This window comes from Dendrobates tinctorius, unplaced genomic scaffold, assembly GCF_039654945.1.
Source record: "Dendrobates tinctorius isolate UK_male_01 unplaced genomic scaffold, ASM3965494v1 ptg000028l, whole genome shotgun sequence".
NCBI lineage: Eukaryota > Metazoa > Chordata > Amphibia > Anura > Dendrobatidae > Dendrobates > Dendrobates tinctorius.
In genome coordinates this window covers 7819231-7841545 of record NW_027361696.1, presented here as the reverse complement: position 1 = coordinate 7841545, position 22315 = coordinate 7819231, and the positions used below count along the sequence as shown (strand labels likewise).

Sequence of the window (22315 nt, the reverse complement as noted above, 5' to 3'; positions counted from 1 at the left end):
TCTCTCTGTGTTGTCTGCTGACTCATCACCCCGGGAATTCCCCACCTTCTTTATATTGGTCCCTCCCCCAGCCCATCTGTCTGTCACAGTGGTCCGTCCCTGAATCCTGTCCCCCGGGAACAATTTCCCCCGGTACCCAGATGACGGCTCCCATGGTTCCGGCCCGGGCACTCGATGGAGGCCGTTCTTTGAGTGTAGTGTGGGCTCTTCGGATGCTTCCGGATTATCAACGACCAAAGGGGTGGCAATTTTTTTGACCGCCCCAGGCGCCACAAACAGTTGCTACGCCACTGTATGGGAGGAATTGTATGCAGCAGGAGGTGTATACTGGGGGAGAAGGTGTATATGGGAGGAGCTGTATACTGGGGAGGAGATGTATACGAGAGGAGCTGTATACCGGGGAAGAGCTGTATATGGGAGGAGGTGTATACTGGGGAGGAGCTGTATACAGGAGGAGGTGTATACTGGGGAGGAGGTGTATATGGGAGAAGGGGTATATGGGAGGAGCACTATACAGCAGGAGCTGTATACCGGGGATGAGTTGTATATTGGGGAGGTGTATACGGGAAGAGCTGTATACGGGATGAGCTGTATACTGGGCAAGAGGTGTATACGGGAGGTGTATACTAGGGAGGAGCTGTATATGGGAGGAATTGTATGCAGCAGGAGATGTATGTTGGGGAGGAGCTGTATACCGGGGAAGAGATGTATACGGGAGGAGCTGTATACAGGGGAAGAGCTGTATATGGGAGGAGGTGTATACAGGGGAAGAGCTGTATATGGAAGGAGGTGTATACGGGATGAGCTGTATACAGGGGAAGAGCTGTATATGGGAGGAGGTGTATACTGGGGGGGAGCTGTATACAGGGGAAGAGCTGTATATGGGAGGAGGTGTATACGGGATGAGCTGTATACTGGGCAAGAGGTGTATAAGGGAGGTGTATACTAGGGAGGAGCTGTATATGGGAGGAGCTGTATATCGGGGATGAGCTGTATACAGGGGAAGAGCTGTATATGGGAGGAGGTGTATACTAGGGAGGCGCTGTATATGGGAGGAATTGTATGTAGCAGGAGCTGTATATCGGGGATGAGCTGTATGCAGGGGAAGAGCTGGATATGGGAGGAGGTGTATACTGGGGAGGAGCTGTATACAGTCGAGGAGTTGTTTCCTGCTCTGTGCAGTTTCGCTCTCTGGTTTCCTCTCACCTGGACAGTGGGCGGTGCTCTTGCACGTGACTATTCCCTGGCGGTGACACACCCGAGGGGTGGGCGGGGTGTAGCCGTCACGTGATTCCTCCCGTGCCCCGGACACACCTGGAGACTCGCACCTGAGAGCAGCTACAGACACCGGAGACTCGGGAGCAGCCGCCAACATGAAGGAACCGGACATCAAGTACAACCACCGGCCGCAGGTAGGAGCGGGGGGCTCGGGAGGGTGATGCTGTCACTACTACCCCCATCATCCCTGGTGTTGGGGGGCGCCCTCATTCCTGTGATGGTGAGAGTTGTGTTCCTGGTTGTGTGGATGATGGGTATCAGCGACCAGAAGTGTTTGTCAGGACACTAGTAGTTTAAATGACGGCGGATTGGCCGCGCTGACACACTGTAACAAACCCTCAGCTGAGTTCTCTCGGGTCAGTCAGGCTTCTCGCCTCTGAGTACAGATGAGGGTTTCTGTGCGCTCGGTAATTCATATAGGACTTCAGCATGTTTCCTGCGTTGCTTGACGACTCACCACTTCACAGGCTCGTGCTCTCTGTTATCAGCCGCTGTACCATTTCCTGTGGGTGACTCTGCCCGTCCAGCGTTACTCCGGGGTCACAGCACGGCAGCTCTCGGGCTGTCAACGAGTTCATATGTTGTGTATATGAGAAGCTGGAGAAATACCGGGGCCTCAAAGGTGAACTGGAGAGGATGTGGAAGGTGAAGGCCACAGTGACCCCAGTGGTGATAGGAGCAGTGACCCCGAAGTTGGGAAATGGCTGCAACAGATCCCAGGAGCAACATCTGAGCTCTCTGTCCAGAAAAGCACAATGCTGGGAACAACTAAGATCCTGCGCAGAACCCTCAAACTCCCAGGCCTCTGGTAGAGGACCCGAGAATGAGGACAACAAAGACCACCGCCATATTTACATATTTTTATAATCTCTTGCACGACGGACTTGTGTACTACTGGACCCAGCATTTCCCACTGCTAGGGAGTGCAGCGCCATCCTGCCACATGTTCTCGTTTTATGGCAGCCGTTACCTACAGGAAATTGGCTGCGGCCCCAGGAGCAGCACAAGGTCTGCAGAACGTCTCTCCACTAGACGGGACCCTCGACACGGAGCCGGGCGGTCACTAACATTACAGGGGAGGCTAGACACAAGCCTGTGCATGCAGTATCACCCCCATCATCCCTAACCCCCGGAGCTCACAGTCTAACCTCCCATCACACAGTATATCACTACTCCCATCATCCCGGACCCCCGGAGCTCACAATCTAACCTCCCATCACACAGTATATCACTACTCCCATCATCCCTAACCCCCAGAGCTCACAGTCTAACCTCCCATCACACAGTGTATCACTACTCCCATCATCCCTGACCCCCAGAGCTCACAGTCTAACCTCCCATCACACAGTATATCACTACTCCCATCATCCCGGACCCCCGGAGCTCACAGTCTAACCTCCCATCACACAGTGTATCACTACTCCCATCATCCCTGACCCCCAGAGCTCACAGTCTAACCTCCCATCACACAGTATATCACTACTCCCATCATCCCTAACCCCCGGAGCTCACAGTCTAACCTCCCATCACACAGTGTATCACTACTCCCATCATCCCTGACCCCCGGAGCTCACAGTCTAACCTCCCATCACACAGTGTATCACTACTCCCATCATCCCTGACCCCCAGAGCTCACAATCTAACCTCCCATCACACAGTATATCACTACTCCCATCATCCCTGACCCCCGGAGCTCACAGTCTAACCTCCCATCACACAGTGTATCACTGCTCCCATCATCCCTGACCCCCAGAGCTCACAGTCTAACCTCCCATCACACAGTATATCACTACTCCCATCATCCCTGACCCCCAGAGCTCACAGTCTAACCTCCCATCACACAGTATATCACTACTCCCATCATCCCTGACCCCGGGAGCTCACAGTCTAACCTCCCATCACACAGTATATCACTACTCCCATCATCCCTGACCCCCAGAGCTCACAGTCTAACCTCCCATCACACAGTATATAACTACTCCCATCATCCCTGACCCCGGGAGCTCACAGTCTAACCTCCCATCACACAGTGTATCACTACTCCCATCATCACTGACCCCCAGAGCTCACAGTCTAACCTCCCATCACACAGTATATCACTACTCCCATCATCCCTGACCCCGGGAGCTCACAGTCTAACCTCCCATCACACAGTGTATCACTACTCCCATCATCCCTGACCCCGGGAGCTCACAGTCTAACCTCCCATCACACAGTATATAACTACTCCCATCATCCCTGACCCCCGGAGCTCACAATCTAACCTCCCATCACACAGTATATCACTACTCCCATCATCCCTGACCCCGGGAGCTCACAGTCTAACCTCCCATCACACAGTATATAACTACTCCCATCATCCCTGACCCCCGGAGCTCACAATCTAACCTCCCATCACACAGTATATAACTACTCCCATCATCCCTGACCCCGGGAGCTCACAGTCTAACCTCCCATCACACAGTGTATCACTACTCCCATCATCCCTGACCCCCGGAGCTCACAATCTAACCTCCCATCACACAGTATATAACTACTCCCATCATCCCTGACCCCCGGAGCTCACAATCTAACCTCCCATCACACAGTATATAACTACTCCCATCATCCCTGACCCCCGGAGCTCACTGTCTAACCTCTCATCACACAGTGTATCACTGCTCCCATCATCCCTGACCCCGGGAGCTCACAGTCTAACCTCCCATCACACAGTATATCACTACTCCCATCATCCCTGACCCCCAGAGCTCACAGTCTAACCTCCCATCACACAGTATATAACTACTCCCATCATCCCTGACCCCCGGAGCTCACAGTCTAACCTCCCATCACACAGTATATCACTACTCCCATCATCCCTGACCCCCAGAGCTCACAGTCTAACCTCCCATCACACAGTATATAACTACTCCCATCATCCCTGACCCCCGGAGCTCACAGTCTAACCTCCCATCACACAGTATATCACTACTCCCATCATCCCTGACCCCCAGAGCTCACAGTCTAACCTCCCATCACACAGTATATCACTACTCCCATCATCCCTGACCCCCAGAGCTCACAATCTAACCTCCCATCACACAGTATATAACTACTCCCATCATCCCTGACCCCGGGAGCTCACAGTCTAACCTCCCATCACACAGTATATAACTACTCCCATCATCCCTGACCCTGGGAGCTCACAGTCTAACCTCCCATCACACAGTATATAACTACTCCCATCATCCCTGACCCCCGGAGCTCACAGTCTAACCTCCCATCACACAGTATATAACTACTCCCATCATCCCTGACCCCCGGAGCTCACAATCTAACCTCCCATCACACAGTATATAACTACTCCCATCATCCCTGACCCCCGGAGCTCACAATCTAACCTCCCATCACACAGTATATAACTACTCCCATCATCCCTGACCCCCGGAGCTCACAGTCTAACCTCCCATCACACAGTATATAACTACTCCCATCATCCCTGACCCCCGGAGCTCACAGTCTAACCTCTCATCACACAGTGTATCACTACTCCCATCATCCCTATCACGCACACATTTGGGGTGGTCTCTGGGTCAGTTTTCTGCTTTCTGATGACTGATTCTGTTTTGGAGTCATTTCTGCCTCTGGCCCGTTATCCAGCAGGTTTGTTACTGGCAGTGTCCAGCTCTGGGTATGTTGATGACGGACGCCTGGTTCCCAGGAGGCTTCAAGTGTCACCTTACAGCAAGCAGAGATGTTGAAAGGACAATAGACTGAAGCCGACGTTGTCGATTTATTTCTCGCCTCCTAGTTTTCACTTTCTCTCTCATTGGCTTTATTTTGCTTGCTCTGGGGTTGCCATGGTTATATGGACTTCCTGTCATGTGACCTCCACTGATCACTTATTAGTGAGTGACGATCACATGACAGGAAGTCACTGATAGCAGGCAGATGCATCCAAGGCAACATGAGAAAACGTAAGTTGCAATGTGATTGGTTAACTTGTGCCATTCTTTTTAAGGTGGCAGCAAGTTGGTAATCGCGCTCCTCATAGAGGTCAGGGGTCGCTGCTTCTCCTGGTGTGGAGGAGACACTTGCAGCTGAAGGGGAGAACCCTCTGTGGCCCCTGGGATGCAGGAGGATGGGACGTGGTGTGCTGGCTCCTTGGAGGGGAACTGTCTGTCCGCCATCATGCCCCAAGCACCTGGATTTAGTCTGGACAGTCACCCTGTGCTTTAATCGCCAGCATGGCATTGCTCTCGGCAGAGGCGTAGCTAGGGTTTTGGTTCAGGGGGGCGAAACTTCTGAGTGGGCCCCTAACCAGAGAACCTCAGCAGATGACTGCGCTGTTGACAAAAATAATCTATATAATATATATATATTCCATTATTGCGGCGTCAGCGCGGCCCCCCAGTGCGTGTCGCAATAATGGAAGAGGGAGCGTCACATAACGCTCCCTCTCCCATCATTACCCTCTTCCTCTGACATACAGCGGGTGCGCGATGTGTCGCGTCCCCGCTGTGTGCCGGTCCGTACACCTCGCGCACACGCGCGCCTCCGCTCCTCCGTACACCTCGCGCACACGCGCGCCTCCACTCCTCCGTACACCTCGCGCACACGCGCGCCTCCGCTCCTCCGTACACCTCGCGCACACGCGCGCCTCCGCTCCTCCGTACACCTCGCGCACACGCGCGCCTCCGCTCCTCCGTACACCTCGCGCACACGCGCGCCTCCGCTCCTCCGTACACCTCGCGCACACGCGCGCCTCCGCTCCTCCGTACACCTCGCGCACACGCGCGCCTCCGCTCCTCCGTACACCTCGCGCACACGCGCGCCTCCGCTCCTCCGTACACCTCGCGCACACGCGCGCCTCCGCTCCTCCGTACACCTCGCGCACACGCGCGCCTCCGCTCCTCCGTACACCTCGCGCACACGCGCGCCTCCGCTCCTCCGTACACCTCGCGCACACGCGCGCCTCCGCTCCTCCGTACACCTCGCGCACACGCGCGCCTCCGCTCCTCCGTACACCTCGCGCACACGCGCGCCTCCGCTCCTCCGTACACCTCGCGCACACGCGCGCCTCCGCTCCTCCGTACACCTCGCGCACACGCGCGCCTCCGTTCCTCCGTGCACCTCGCGCGCCTCCGTTCCTCCGTGCACCTCGCGCGCCTCCGTTCCTCCGTGCACCTCGCGCGCCTCCGTTCCTCCGTGCACCTCGCGCGCCTCCGTTCCTCCGTGCACCTCGCGCGCCTCCGTTCCTCCGTGCACCTCGCGCGCCTCCGTTCCTCCGTGCACCTCGCGCGCCTCCGCTCCTCCGTGCACCTCGCGCGCCTCCGCTCCTCCGTGCACCTCGCGCGCCTCTGCGCACCTCGCGCACACGCGCGCCTCCGTGCACCACGCGCGCCTCCGTACACCTCGCGCACACGACAACCAGCACGGCAGAGTCCTGCATACAGAGAGCCCCCTGATCATATGACCTCGACTCCTCCCCTTCTGTGACCTCCTCACAGGTCCGGTGGCAGCTGGAGAAGACAACATACGGTAGCAGCGGCAGAGCAGGGAGATGATCGATTGTCTCTCTCTGCCGCAGATACAGTAATTACAGTGTAAATCCGGGTGGGCCCCCTCAGAGCACGGGGAGTAATAGATTGTAGTCTCCTGTCCTACAGTCTCCTCCCCCAGTAATGGCTGATACCGGGGAGTAATAGATTGTAGTCTCCTGTCCTACAGTCACCTCCCCCAGTAATGGCTGATAACAGGGAGTAATAGATTGTAGTCTCCTGTCCTACAGTCACCTCCCCCAGTAATGGCTGATAACAGGGAGTAATAGATTGTGGTCTCCTGTCCTACAGTCTCCTCCCCCAGTAATGGCTGATAACGGGGAGTAATAGATTGTGGTCTCCTGTCCTACAGTCTCTTCCCCCAGTAATGGCTGATAACAGAGAGTAATAGATTATAGTCTCCTGTCCTACAGTCACCTCCCCCAGTAATGGCTGATAACAGGGAGTAATAGATTGTGGTCTCCTGTCCTACAGTCACCTCCCCCAGTAATGGCTGATAACAGGGAGTAATAGATTGTAGTCTCCTGTCCTACAGTCTCCTCCCCCAGTAATGGCTGATAACAGGGAGTAATAGATTGTAGTCTCCTGTCCTACAGTCACCTCCCCCAGTAATGGCTGATAACGGGGAGTAATAGATTGTAGTCTCCTGTCCTACAGTCAGGGTCTCACAGGCCTGAAAATGCTGATAATGCAGCAATGTACGGCCCCTCTCTCTAGCAGTGACAGGATTGGATGTTTGAATTTGCCGTCTCCAGTGAGTTATTCCTGTATTTGAGCTGCATGACGGGAGGGGGTCCTGGCCACCCGCGTGACCGGCGGGTCCCGGGAGGGAAGGGGGTCCTGGCACCCGCGTGACCGGCGGGTCCCGGGAGGGAAGGGGGTCCTGGCACCCGCGTGACCGGCGGGTCCCGGGAGGGAAGGGGGTCCTGGCACCCGCGTGACCGGCGGGTCCCGGAAGGAAGGGGGTCCCGCAAACATGTGGTAATGCTGGTGTTCACACAGTGGACGCATTGACTACACTGTGCTTCAAATTATTCTGCAGATTGGATGTCAGTGCCATAAAGATGTAACTTTGTGTTTTTCCCATAACCTCATGGGCAGTTTGTTTCTTGGGGTCTTTGGATCACTGACATCAATTTTGGACCCCTGTGGTAATTAGTTGTCAGGGTCCCAGTTAAGGGGAAACTCCTTAAGATGTACATTCTACATTGTTAAACAGCTGCAGGTTTCATTCAGTATTGGAAAGAAAAGGGATGTCTGCTGCCACAAAGTGTCATAGTGCAATGCCTCGGACAAGGTATGAAAACATGAGATGTCACAAAAACTTAAGAGCGATCATCATACTTTGAAGAGATTTGTGTATGATAGAGAGCAGTTGGGTTCCTGCAGATAAAGGCATAATGAGGAAGGTTTCTGCTAGACCAATTAATCGGATTAAGAAAGCAGCTGATAAAATCCCATTATGAAGCAGCAGACAGGAATGTGAAACTGAGGATCAAGGACTACAGAGGTTCCAAAGTGTAGGATCCTCCAGCAGCTACAGTTGTGCATAAACAGCGCTCACAAGCAAATACATCTGCGGTGGCACTGACATACATGAAGACTCTATGTAAACCAGCTATGTTTACTGATGATGCTGTGCAACCCTGGATGGTCCAGATGGATGGAGTAGCGGATGGTTGTAGACAGCCACCATGTCCCAACAAGGCTGTGACGTCAGCAAGGAGGTGATGAAGTTGTTTTGGTCCGGAAACATGGGGAGAGCTGGAAGTCCCTTTTAGGGTCCCTGAAGGTGTGAGAATGACCTCGGGAAATAGAGTTTCTGACGACCTTTTTGCACCGTGTCGAAAGTGAAGAACCGTGCCGTCTGTAGTAAAGTCACCTTCATGCTGGCAATGCCCCACCTCATGCTGCAGAGAAGACCCAAGTCATTGGATGCTATGGGAATAGAGGAGAGAGACTCATAGGGGGGACACCACCCTCCCCTGACCTCGGCCCTAGTGAGAACCTCTGGAGTATCCTCCGCAGATCTATGAGGGTGGGGGGCTGATCACATCAGAACAGCAGCTCTGGGGGACGACTGACATCCCACAGAGAAATTCAAGCAGAAACTCTCCAAAGATAAATGGAGACTGAATTGTGGAGGTGAAATCGCAGAAGCTCCGGTGTTACGTGAACTCTGCCTGAGGAGGTTTCTGGTGGAAAAGCTTCTGATGTCAGTAATGTGATGTTCAACGCTGCAGATCCCGCAAATCATCGATCTCCGCACTTTACAACCTAGAAAATGTTCGTACTCTCGTTCTGCAGAAGAATTTGCTGCTTTTTGGGATTTTTAGCTTTGAATCAAATCCAGTTCTCATTGTTGTAGGGTAAATCACATTTATGGGACAAATCTAAGTCGGTGATTGGACATAATGCTACTCATCTGCGTCCAGGAAAGTCAGAGGGAAATGGTTTCTGTTGCGACAATGCTGAGCACGGTGTGCATTCAGTCAGTTGCCGTGTGGCCCTGCCTGCAGGGAAGAGCAGTGAGCCTGATCCTTTGGGGCCCGCTCTCATTGCTGCCCGCACCACAGTGGGACCCCAGTCTTGTGCCCCTGTAGTTCTGCCCCCTGATAGGTCTCGCATCCTTATATCTTACTGCCCAGTGTTCCAATCCTCTGCTTGCTGTCAGAGAATGGTCCGGGGCTGAATGCAGGATTAGTAAGTTTCTGTCCTCTGGTCCAGCGGCCGTCACAGGTGATGAGTCCATACTTCGACGCTGTCCTCACCGCTCACGTCCCACTCTCCACCGCTGACACAATGTTGCACATGTCTAAATGATTCATTAAACTGATTTAGTGGTTACGGCGTTAATGAGGTTGTAATGACTGAATTTATCACACAACGCCGTCATTAAAGAGGTACGCAGCAGCCGCGAGGAATCTGCTGAGTGCTGTGTGTGGATGCTGCACTGAGGATGATAGGAGTGATGAGTGACTGCAGCTCTGGATGTGAGTGGAGTATAAGACATGATGACACTTGGATCATTGTGACTGTGACAATACCATGAAGGAAGCATGCAGAGTGCGCACTCGTGTTCTTTGTGGCTTTTTTGTGGATCGGTAGATGAGCCAAACAATCTGATTACTACACTGCTCAAAAAATAAAGGGAACACTCAAATAACACATCCTAGATCTGAATTAATGAAAAGTCTCATTGAATACTTTATTCTGTACAAAGTTGAATGTGCTGACAACAAAATCACACACAAATCATCATTAAAATCAAATTTATTAACCAATGAAGGCCTGGATTTGGAGTTGCGCACAAAATGAAAGTGGAATGTATTGTCCTTAAAACAAGTCAAAATGATGCTCAGTAGTGTTTGTGGCCTCCACGTGCCTGTATGACCTTCCTACAACGCCTGGGCATTTTCCTGTTGCGGCAGGGGATGGTCTCCTGAGGGATCTCCTCCCACACATGAACTAAAGCATCCACCAACTCCTGGACAGTCTGTGGTGCAACGTGACATTGGTGGATGGAGCGAGACATGCTGTCCCAGATGTGCTCAATCGGATTCAGGTCTGGGGAACGGGCGGGCCAGTCCATAGCTTCAATGCCTTCAACTTGCAGGAACTTGCTGACACACTCCAGCCACATGAGGTCTGGCATTAGGAGGAACCCAGGGCCAACCGCACCAGCATATGGTCTCACAAGGGGTCTAAGGATCTCATCTCGGTACCTAATGGCAGTCAGGCTACCTCTGGCGAGCACATGGAGGGCTGTGTGGCCCTCCAAAGAAATGCCACCCCACACCATTCCTGACCCACTGCCAAACCGGTCATGCTGAAGGATGTTGCAGGCAGCAGATCGCTCTCCACGGCATCTCCAGACTCTCACGTCTGTCACATGTGCTCAGTGTAAATCTTTCATCTGTGAAGAGCACAGGGCGCCAGTGGCGAATTTGCCAATCCTGGTGTTCTGTGGCAAATGCCAAGCATCCTGCACGGTGTTGGGCTGTGAGCACAACCCCCATCTGTGGACGTCAGGCACTCAGACCATCCTCATGGAGTCGGTTTTTAACCGTTTGTGCACATACATGCACATTTGTGGCCTGCTGGAGGTCATTTTACAGGGCTCTGGCAGTGCTTCTCCTGTTCCTCCTTGCACAAAGGCTGAGGTAGCGGTCCTGCTGCTGGGTTGTTGCCCTCCTACGGCCCCCTCCACGTCTCCTTGTGTACTGGCCTGACTCCTGGCAGCGCCTCCAGCCTCTGGACACTACGCTGACAGACACGGCAAACCTTCTTGCCACAGCTTGCACTGATGTGCCATCCTGGATGAGCTGCACTACCTGAGCCACTTGTTGGGTTGTAGAGTCCATCTCATGCTGCTATGAGTGTGAAAGCACAACCAGCATTCAAAAGTGACCAAAACAACAGCCAGAAAGCATTGGTACTGAGATGTGGTCTGTGGTCCCCACCTGCAGAACCACTCCTTTATTGAGGGTGTCTTGATAATTGCCAATAATTTCCATCTGTTGTCTATTCCATTTGCCAACAGCACGTGAAATTGATTGTCAATCAGCGTTACTTCCTAAGTGGACAGTTTTATTTCACAGACGTTGGGAGTCTATCGACAACGATATGGATCGCTGGTGCATCGCTAAGTGGTCGCTAGTGAGTTGTTACACAGGCAGATCTCACCAGCGACATAGCAGTGGTCGGGGGTCGCTACTTACTTGTCAGACAAGGCGATCCTGACGTCCTCCCGCCCGCGTCCACGCGTCGCTCGTCTCCACAGCAGGAAGCTGACGAGAAACGGCCCAGGACGTTCTCGCGCGATCAGCGATAACCAGCGGGGGAGCCGGTCGGAGGTAAGTATCACACATAGCGATATCGCTGCTGCGTCACAAAACCAGTGACGTTATAGCGATATTGCTAGCGATATCGCTTAGTGTGATGGGGCCTTTACTTGGAGTTATATTCTGTTGTGTAAGTGTTCCCTTTATTTTTTTTTTTGAGTAGTGTATTTACTGCACAAGTCCCAAAATGGAAGCTTTGACCTGATTGTGTCAGAAGCAGCCTTGGGAGCTGATAATGGACCCTAACTACCTGTCCTCAGAGACCCTCAAGGACCAGACACAGCGTTAGCTTCTATTTGCCAGCTCTTGCTGCGCTCGCTGTATGGCATCCCCTGCTGGATCGCTCGCTGCGATTGCTGTATGGCATCCCCTGCTGGATCGCTCGCTGCGACCGCTGTATGGCATCCCCTGCTGGATCGCTCGCTGTATGGCATCCCCTGCTGGATCGCTCGCTGCGACCGCTGTATGGCATCCCCTGCTGGATCGCTCGCTGCGACCGCTGTATGGCATCCCCTGCTGGATCGCTCGCTGCGACCGCTGTATGGCATCCCCTGCTGGATCGCTCGCTGCGACCGCTGTATGGCATCCCCTGCTGGATCGCTCGCTGCGACCGCTGTATGGCATCCCCTGCTGGATCGCTCGCTGCGACCGCTGTATGGCATCCCCTGCTGGATCGCTCGCTGCGACCGCTGTATGGCATCCCCTGCTGGATCGCTCGCTGCGACCGCTGTATGGCATCCCCTGCTGGATCGCTCGCTGCGACCGCTGTATGGCATCCCCTGCTGGATCGCTCGCTGCGACCGCTGTATGGCATCCCCTGCTGGATCGCTCGCTGCGACCGCTGTATGGCATCCCCTGCTGGATCGCTCGCTGTGACCGCAGTATGGCATCCCCTGCTGGATCGCTTGCTGTGACAGCAGCCATCCTGTGTTGATCCCTTACTCTTTGTGCCCTGCGATTGGTGGCTCTCAGACAGCGATGTGTGATGGTCTTTCCTGGCAGGCCCTGATGATTTTACTTACATGGCAGGACCTGGGTGCTGTATAAACGCCCTGCTTGCTATAGCCACCAATGGCCAACCTCTGCAGCCGTGAAGCAGGGTTGCCGATGGCCTTAAAGACTGAGCTCCTTGGGTGCTGCTCTCACCTTGACTCTGGAACACAGAGGGTTAAACATTAGGGCTGTAAAGGCTAATAAGGACCTTATCTCTGTGCAGGGCAGGAAGGGGTTAAATGCTCTTGGCCAATTCTTCATCTTTGTTCTTGTCAATTGTAAAATCTCTGCTTCCTGTCAGTAAGTGGAAACCTTTCTTGTTTACACCCAATGCAAAGCCTTCCTGACCCAATCCCTCTCCAGGACCGGCGCAGTCTGGGCTCGGTGCTGTCAGACGTCGCCCTGTGATCATGGCTGTGTGGACTCACTGACAGCAAGCAGCGGTCTAGAGAGATGACTGGATGCGTCCATGCTGACATCATAGTGACCGTCTGACCGGGGTATGGAGTTTTATTATAGTGCCGGCAGCAGATGAGGGAGGCTATCACTGGCCAATGATGATGGGGGTAGTTGTTGTTCTGGTCTCATACACATAATGGCGGCTGAGCCGCCCCGCAGCAGATCAGTCACCCGCCCTGCACCGGTCACACATTCCTGGCGGAGCAGGCTGGGCCGAGGGGGAAGAAGCTGCTCTACCAGTTCTTCTCGAGGTGACTGCAATGTCCTTGTCTTTATGTACAGCTGAAACCGAAACCAAGGCGGAAAATCCCGACCGAAAGAGTCGGGATCCTTACAGTGTGTCAGTGCAGGAAAGAGCTGTAACAACTGTGGTACCCAGGAGTCTATTGCCTTATGCAGGAGCTCCCCCTAGTGGTGGCTGCACACACACAGGACCTTATCATGTGTATACAGGGAGCTCCCCCCTAGTGATGCTATTTTTTTCCCTGAGGAAACCACCTTTGCGTGGTGATACGCGTGGGATCTCATCCCACACTGGGTCTCTTTTCATCTTGGTGGCGCTGCTGATCTTATTATTTACTCTGGGGCATGTAATGATCCTGGTGTCTATACAGATTCATTTGTGTGGTTTCACACACCATTGCTCCAACTCGCCATTCAGCCAGTTTACAGACAGTTATCCCCTGTTCAGGGGCCACTCTGTTTTATTTTTTTGAAAGAAAGGATTATTTATCTTAAGCTGGAGTCATACATAGCGACTTACCAGCGATTCCTGACAACGATATCAAGGTGTCAGGATCGCTGGTAAGTCGCTGTGTGATCGCTGGTGAGCTGTCACACAGACAGCTTCACCAGCGATCAGCACAGCGACGCCGCGCGCGTGGCGTTGCTGTGTTCGTTAGCGCTGATGCCATGGATCCATGTAAAAAATAGAATTAAAATAAAAAATATAGTTATTCTCACCTTCCGACGTCCCACGCAGCCTTCCCGCTTCTCTCCACGCTCCCGGTCCCATTCTCGCGAGAATGACCGCGAGAATGTCACGGTCTCGCGGCAGCGCGACGTCTCGCGGTCATTCGTGCAAAGGCTGACTGGGACCGGGAGCGTGGAGAGAGGCAGGATGGCTGCGCGGGACGTCGGAAGGTGAGAATAACTATATTTTTTATTTTTTACACCTGATCGCTGGTCTCCCGCTGTCACACACAGTGATGCGTGCTGGCCAGCGGGAGACCAGCAACGAAAAATATGTCCAGAGGTTTCTTGCAGCGATCAGCGATACCGGCAGGGGGGCCGCTCGCTGATCGCTGTCACACACAGCGATCTCGCTGGTGAGATCACTGTTACGTCACAAAAGTTGTGACTCCGCAGCGATCTTGCTAGCGAGATTGCTATGTGTGACTCCAGCTTTATTATCTTTTCTTTCCATCATAAATGCTGTTGGATCTCTCTTTGTTGGTAGCATATTCACCCTCTGATTTAGGTTGCATACATTTTTGTATATTGGTGCATAGTTATCTCTGTGTAACTCATACTGATTTTATGGTGTCTTCTCATAAATTGATTGTGTGGTCATACATGTTTAAGCCAGCTATTTTTCTTATAGCACCTCTGTGAGTACCCTGTGTGGCTTGCCACAGCCTCCATATTAAGGTGTGGCATTGGTCTGGGCTTCTTTGCACCAATTAGATGCAATTTTAATTGCTTTTATACATGTTTTGGTTCTGTCATGTATGTATTCTTGTTTGGTCATTTAATAAAATTACAACAAATTTTTTTTTCATATTGTATTTTTTGTGGGTATGATCTTTCCTTTTTTTGCATTTGTCTCTAGCATACCCTGGTGTGAACCCTCTTGTTCTTATATATATTCCTGTCTACGATTTACTAGTGGTGCCCTCCACTCCCTTTATGCATATGTAGACAGATTCTTATCATGTATCTCTGTATACAGGGAGCTCCCCCTAGTGGTGGCTGCAGACAGGATCTTATCATGTATCTCTGTATACAGGGAGCTACCCTAAAGGTACTGTCACACTTAGCGATGTACCAGCGATCCCGACCAGCGATATGACGCGGTCAGGATCGCTGGTGGATCGCTGGTACATCGCTAAGTGGTCGCTAGTGAGCTGCCACACAGGCAGATCTCACTAGCGACATCGCTGGGGACGGGGGTCGCTACTTACCTGTCACACCAGGCGATCCTGCGTCCTCCCGCCCGGCTCCACGCGCCACGCGTCACTCGTCCTCACAGCAGGAAGCGCCCGACGAGAAACAGTCCTGAACGTTCTCGCGCGATCAGCGATAACCAGCGGGGGAGCCGGTCGTAGGTAAGTATCAGACAGAGATATCGCTAGCAATATCGCTATAACGTCACTAGTTATAGCGATATTGCTAGCGATATCTCTTAGTGTGACATGCCCTTTAGTGATGGCCGCAGACAGGATCTTATCATGTATCTCTGTATACAGGGAGCTCCCCCTAGTGGCGACTGCAGATGATTTAAGGTGACTCGCAAGCATGTCTGCTCCTATCAGCGCAAATATTTGCTCCAAAAACCGGAAAAGGCAATGAAAATCTGCAAATGTTCTGATACAACTTCCAGCTGCACTCAGTCTTTGAAGCAGATGATTAGCTGTGAGAAGTATAGTCTAGGATGTTTTCCACGACTCCAAGATCTGGGGAGATGTTTGTATCCTCAGACTGAGTGTTTTTCCCTCTCTCATTAAGGCCAGCACTCGCATAGTCTGGCCGTGGTTTCCGGTGCCACCTCTGAATGCAGACCGGCCTCTACATTTATAAAGATATAAGTGCACATGAAATGGCAAGGTGTGAGCAGAGATGTGGGTGAAGGGTTAAAGCCCCAGCCCACCACACCGATCAGATGCACATATGCTCTGTGTATATCAGGGGAGGGGGCAGTTAGTTTTTCCTGACTTGTCTTTTGTGGGAACTCAGTGGAGGCAGAGTGCTCGGTATAGCAGGGCTGGGGCAGCGCAGAGGACGCTGACACAGAGACGTCACAGTTACAAGTCACGTCAGGACAAGAGCCAGCACAAGTGACTCACAAGAAACCCCAGCTCTTCTACACCAAGGTTTCTGGAGAGACTTCATGGCAAAAGTGAAAGAAGGAAGGAAGAAGAGCAGGTATCAGAATACAAGTCAGGAAAAACTAACTGCCCCCTCCCCTGATATACACAGAGCATATGTGCATCTGATCGGTGTGGTGGGCTGGGGCTTTAACCTAAACCCACATCTCTGCTCACACCTTGCCATTTCATGTGTTATATCTTTATAAATGTAGAGGCCCAGGTCTAACTGTAGCCTGGCTCCATAAGTGAGCAGCAGAAATATGCCAGGAATGGCCCAGAAGTGAACATAAGGTAAGTATAACCACTATTATTAAATGTACTTGGCTTTTCTTTTTCCCCACACTTACTCACCAAGATTACATCGGCCCTTAGTTTTTGCTCCTCTAATCATTGTGCTCCTTCGCTATCCCCAAACCCCAGCACCCTCTAACCAAATAATCATCTCTCCTTCCCTCTTACCCCCCCCCCCACCTGACCTCCTCTGTCAACCTGCTCCTCAACCTCCGATCTCTACTTTTATAATACAGGCTGGCCTCTCTCCTTCTCCCACCTGACCTTCTCTGCTGACCTGCTCCTCAACCACAGATCTCTCCTACTAACACATAATACAGGACAACCTCTCTCCTTCTCCCACCTGACCTCCTCTGCAGACCTGCTCCTCAACATCACATCTCTCCTACTAACACATAATACAGGCTGGCCTCTCTCCTTCTCCCACCTGACCTCCTCTGCAGACCTCCTCAACATCACATCTCTCCTACTAAAACAATACAGGACAACTTCTCTCCTTCTCCCACCTGACCTGCTCTGCAGACCTGCTTCTCAACATCATATCTTTCCAACTAACACATAATACACAGGCCGACCTCTCTCCTCCCACCTGAACTCCTCTGCCGACCTGCTCCTCAACAGCAGATCTCTTCTACTAACACATAATACAGGCTGGCCTCTCTCCTCCCATCTGACCACTTCTGCTGACCTCCTCAAACTCAGATCTCTCCTACTAACACATAATACAGGCCAGCCTCTCTCCTCCCACCTGACCCCCTCTGCTGACCTGCTCCTCAGCCTCATATCCCTCCTACTAAAACATGAAAGAAGCCGACTCTTTCCTTCTCCCACCTAACTTTCTCTGCTGACCTGCTCCTCAACATCAGATCTCTCCTGCTATAACATAAAACAAGCCAACCTCTCTCCTTCTCCCACCTGCTCTCTCCCTTTCTCTGCTTCCCCTCACTGCTGGCGACATATCTCCAAATCCTGGACCCCCACAGTTAATACCTCCCATTATCTTCCCCTCCTATGGCTTCCATCCTAATATAAACTACCGAAATATTTCCTACGTAAATCCTGTGCCCCTGACATGCACCCCCTGCTCCCTCTTCCTGGATCGCTCTGGAATGCCTGCTCTGTCTGTAATAAACTCCATGTGATTCACAACCTCTTTACTGCTCACAATTTTTCCTTCCTTGACCTAACTGAAACATGGCTGACACTCTCCGACACAGCCTCACCTACTTCGCTATGTTACCGCGGCCTCCCCGTCACCCACACTCCTCACCCTGGCAACAGACATGGTGGAGGAGTGGGTCTTCTCCTTTCTACCAACTGCACCTTCAACCCAATCCCACCTCTTCCCTCCATCATCCTCCCTACTTTTGAAGTCCACTCTGTCCGCATCTACTCTCCCTGCAACCTCCAAGTGGCTGTCGCATACCAACTTCCAGTCCCGACCACTGCCTTCATTGACCAGTTCTCCACCTGGCTTCTTCACTTTCTCTCTGGCGATATTCCCACCATCATCTTGGGTGACTTGAATATCGAAAAACTACAATGCTGGGTGATTTCAGGTTTCCATCAGTGCCCAAAAATTGACACATAAAAGAATTTTTATATATATATATCAAGGGAAGGGGGGACTTCGCCCTAATAGACCCTAATGTGTCCCTTCCTAGCCGCGGAGGTTGGCACCCTAGTTGTTGACGATGTGGCGCCACCGCTCAACGTCGGTAGCCCTAGATACCCTAAATCACCCTAGCAAAACAAAAAAAGGGATACACAGAATCCACACACATACAAATATACCCGAAAAACAACCCCTAATGGGTAGGCATATATATGTCTTAGTAGGAGGAAAGTGCTGAAGTGCTGTAAACTTATCTCGTAGTCAAAAAGGCTCAAAAATAGAAAAAATAGCAGCTAAATACCTTATCTCGTAATGAAAAATACAGATGCTGCAAAAAAGATTACAATCCATGCATTTCATAAATCTTATCTCGTAGTAAAAAATGCATGCACTGCAAAAAGACAAATCATATATCAATAATGATGCCTAAAAAACGTCTACAGTAATAGGTTAGATAAACCCCAGCATTAACAGCAACATTTCCACCAGATAATTGCAAACCAACAGTGCACAGAAAAAATTAATCCATATACAAAGGACCTAATAATCCATCAGAGACTCATTGCAAACAGTGTCAATAATATTCCATGTCAAATCACAACACCGATAGGATGTACCTCAAAGACAATGGCCATAAAAAGCAATGTGAAGCACATTTACAATGCAACGTCGGTCTGTCAATCAAAAGATTAGAAAAATGAATACTTATCAGCCATTGATATGCCGAGAACGACTGACGTGTTTCCCCCTACTAATCTTCGAGGGTTCATCAGGGGCAAGAATCATTGGGGTCTCATCCCCCTCCGTCCGAAAAGACAATGCAGAGTGCGGCGTGAACTGTACCTGAGACGCCGTCATTTGAAGATTCCCGCGGCCTGTGTACAGCGTCATATCCGGTCACATGATGTAAGGTGACTGGAGCGCAGAATGCGCTCCACACAGCGGAAATACATCAGAAAGGAGGCGTTTACTACGCCAAATTACGCCGATCACGTGATGTAAGCTGAATGGAACGCAAAGTGCGTACCACCCGGCGGAAGTCCATAAACAAAAGAGGCGGTCACCGCGCCACATTGCTCCCTATTACATGTAAACCCTAAGTGGAACAACAATACGCTCCAAAGGCAGAAGCGGCTCAGGCTGGAGCGGCATTCATGTAAAAGTATTTGTGAAGATATCAATAACAAAAAGAATGAATGGGAGGAAGAAATAGATACCAAGTGAACCCATACATCATCATATCCCAATTTAAAGTATAGCCAATCCTAAAAAATACCGCAACAAAAGACATCAATTCACAAAACAAATAACACACACACATGAAAATTCTTATAAGAATCAAATCACCCCTCCACAGAACACAAATATGTACCCAAAACCCCTAAGTAAATAATGTATAGCAATAATTGGCAAAATTGCCAGTTCTCAAAAGAAATTTGAGACATACCACATCTAAAAGCAGACCAGAACCTGTCAGGAACCCAAATTAAAGATAGCTCACAAAATGCAATTGCTCATTTAGGCCACTAGGGCTCTGTGATTCCAACCAGAAGATCCAGCGTGTTTTAGTTTTTCATACTAATCTTTTTAAGATATTGAATTAAAGGTACATTTTTAAGGGTTTTACCAATTTTGTGCTTTCTTGGTTTCTAATTGATTTTTGGTCCCGGCTTATATTGGTTCTGAGGTTTTTCTATGACTAGTATGGCTGGTTTCCTGTCAGGACCCATAGATACAAAAAAAGGGCTTGATGCTAAAGAAGTATTTTCAGAAGTAGAGTCTGACTCCTTGTCCTCGGTGGGTCCCTCTCTCAAAACACTTTTTTCAGAGCTTTTAGAAGCATTTAAGGAGAACATCAAATCTTGGTGGGAGGTGCAATCATTGGAGAATTATATCAAACAAAAAATTGTCCCACGTGGACTCAGGATTCACTTGACACCCGCACCTAGGTGTAGAGCAGCGACACTATTGACCAACTAACGTATGAGGTACTTAAACTTGATCCCACTAAGGAGTACAGCCTCAGACTATCGAAAATTTTGAAGGATGCTCTTGACTCTAGACTGATATCGAAGAATGAATTCTATTTCCTGTTGCCCAAATGCCCTCTGGTTGTGACATTCTACGCTTTGCCCAAAATATATAAGTGCATCAGTCCCCTCAAGGGGAGACCGATAGTCTCTGGGATTGATGCTTTATGCCAAAATTCGAGCGTATATTTGGACAAAATACTGCGACCGTTTGTGTTGACCCTTCCGTCTTACCTTAGGGATACAATGGATCTCCTGAATAAATTGGAAGGGATATCTGTTGATCCGGGTACGATATTAGCATCGATTGATGTGGAAGCTTTATACAGCAGTATTAAACATACATAAGGCTTGAAAGCTGTGGAGCATTTCCTTAAGGGCAGGAGAGTGCATTTGGGAGCACATAATAAGTTCGTGCTTGAATTGCTTGACTATGTACTCCGCCATAATTTTCTCTTCAATGGCAAATACTTCCACCAGCTCAGGGGCACTGCGATGGGGAGCCCTTGTGCCCCCACGTATGCAAATCTGCTCCTGGGTTGATGGGAGGACACGACGGTCTTTAAGGACGAGGATGTCGTCTGGTCCCCAAGGATTTTATTCTGGGGACGCTATATCGACGACATCCTCGTCCTTTGGGCTGGCAACAGAGAATCCTTTGGTTCCTTTGTCGATTCCCTTAATGATAATCAAATGGGGCTGTTTACGTATGAGGTGGGGGGTGATTGTATCACATTCTTGGATATTAATATATCTATTTCCAAGAATGGTACTTTGAGAACATCTCTATATCGTGAACCCACTTCAACAAACAACCTTTTGAGATGGGAGAGCCACCACCCCCTCCACTGAAACGGGCTATTCCCAGGGGACAGTTCTTGCGTGTTAGGAGGAACTGTTCTGAATGGGGTGACTTTGAGGCACAATCAAAGGATTTGTGGGGTAGGTTTAGAGACAGGGGCTATCCTATAAAAGTACTGGAACCAGCCTATAATATGGCTAAATGTACAAGGAGGTCATCTTTATTGATCCCTAGAGAAAGGGAAAAAACAATGATTTGACTAGACTTATTGGTACGTTTGATCAATCAGGGAAGGTGATGGAGATCCTTAGAAAATACTGGTCAATTTTAAGAACTGTTCGTGATATTCGTGCTGTGATTACCCCGAGACCCTCTGTTACCTACAGAAGAGGGAGATCAATCAAGGATCAGGTGGGCAAGAGTCATCTTGACCCAGTGAAGGAGGGTACTTGGTTGCAAAACAGATCAGTTGGCACGTTTAGATGCGGCCATTGTAGCTTCTGCAAATTTATGTCCATCAAGAGTTTTTTCTAGTGCACATACAAAAAGAACATATAATATGAACTGCTTTGCAAATTGTAGGACCACAGGAGTTGTCTATCTATGTACCTGTACCTGCCCTCTCGACTATGTAGGTAAGACAAAGAGGGAATTTCGCATTAGTGAACATCTGGGGGACATCAGGCACAATAGGGATACTCCATTAGCTCATCATGTCAAATTGCTGCATGGGGGGGATGAGACACAAATTTCCTTTCTGGTAATTGCGAGAGGTCAACCCACAGTTAGACAGGGAGATTGGGACAGGAGGATTTTACAGCGTGAAACACGCTGGATCTTCTGGTTGGAATCACAGAGCCCTAGTGGCCTAAATGAGCAATTGTATTTTGAGAGCTATCTTTAATTTGGGTTCCTGACAGGTTCTGGTCTGCTTTTAGATGTGGTATGTCTCAAATTTCTTTTGAGAACTGGCAATTTTGCCAATTATTGCTATACATTATTTACTTAGGGGTTTTGGGTACATATTTGTGTTCTGTGGAGGGGTGATTTATTGATTCTTATAAGAATTTTCATGTGTGTGTGTGTTATTTGTTTTGTGAATTGATGTCTTTTGTTGCGGTATTTTTTAGGATTGGCTATATTTTAAATTGGGATATGATGATATATGGGTTCACTTGGTATCTATTTCTTCCTTCCATTCATTCTTTTTGTTATTGATATCTTCACAAATACTTTTACATGAATGCCGCTCCAGCCTGAGCCGCTTCTGCCTTTGGAGCGTATTGTTGTTCCACTTAGGGCTTACATGTAGTAGGGACCAATGTGGCGCGGTGACCGCCTCTTTTGTTTATGGACTTCCGCCGGGTGGTACGC

General features: G+C 50.4%; 1 protein-coding gene across 1 annotated transcript in view; it reads left to right on the top strand.

Moving 5' to 3' along the window:
- Positions 1-1091: 1091 nt before the first annotated feature.
- The window catches only part of ST14 (ST14 transmembrane serine protease matriptase), a 63212-nt gene continuing 41988 nt past the window's right edge, over positions 1092-22315 (top strand). The window contains exon 1 of the mRNA XM_073570058.1: positions 1092-1412. Coding sequence (XP_073426159.1) covers positions 1374-1412 — 39 coding nt within the window. The 5' untranslated portion in view covers positions 1092-1373. The remainder of the gene's footprint in view (positions 1413-22315) is intronic.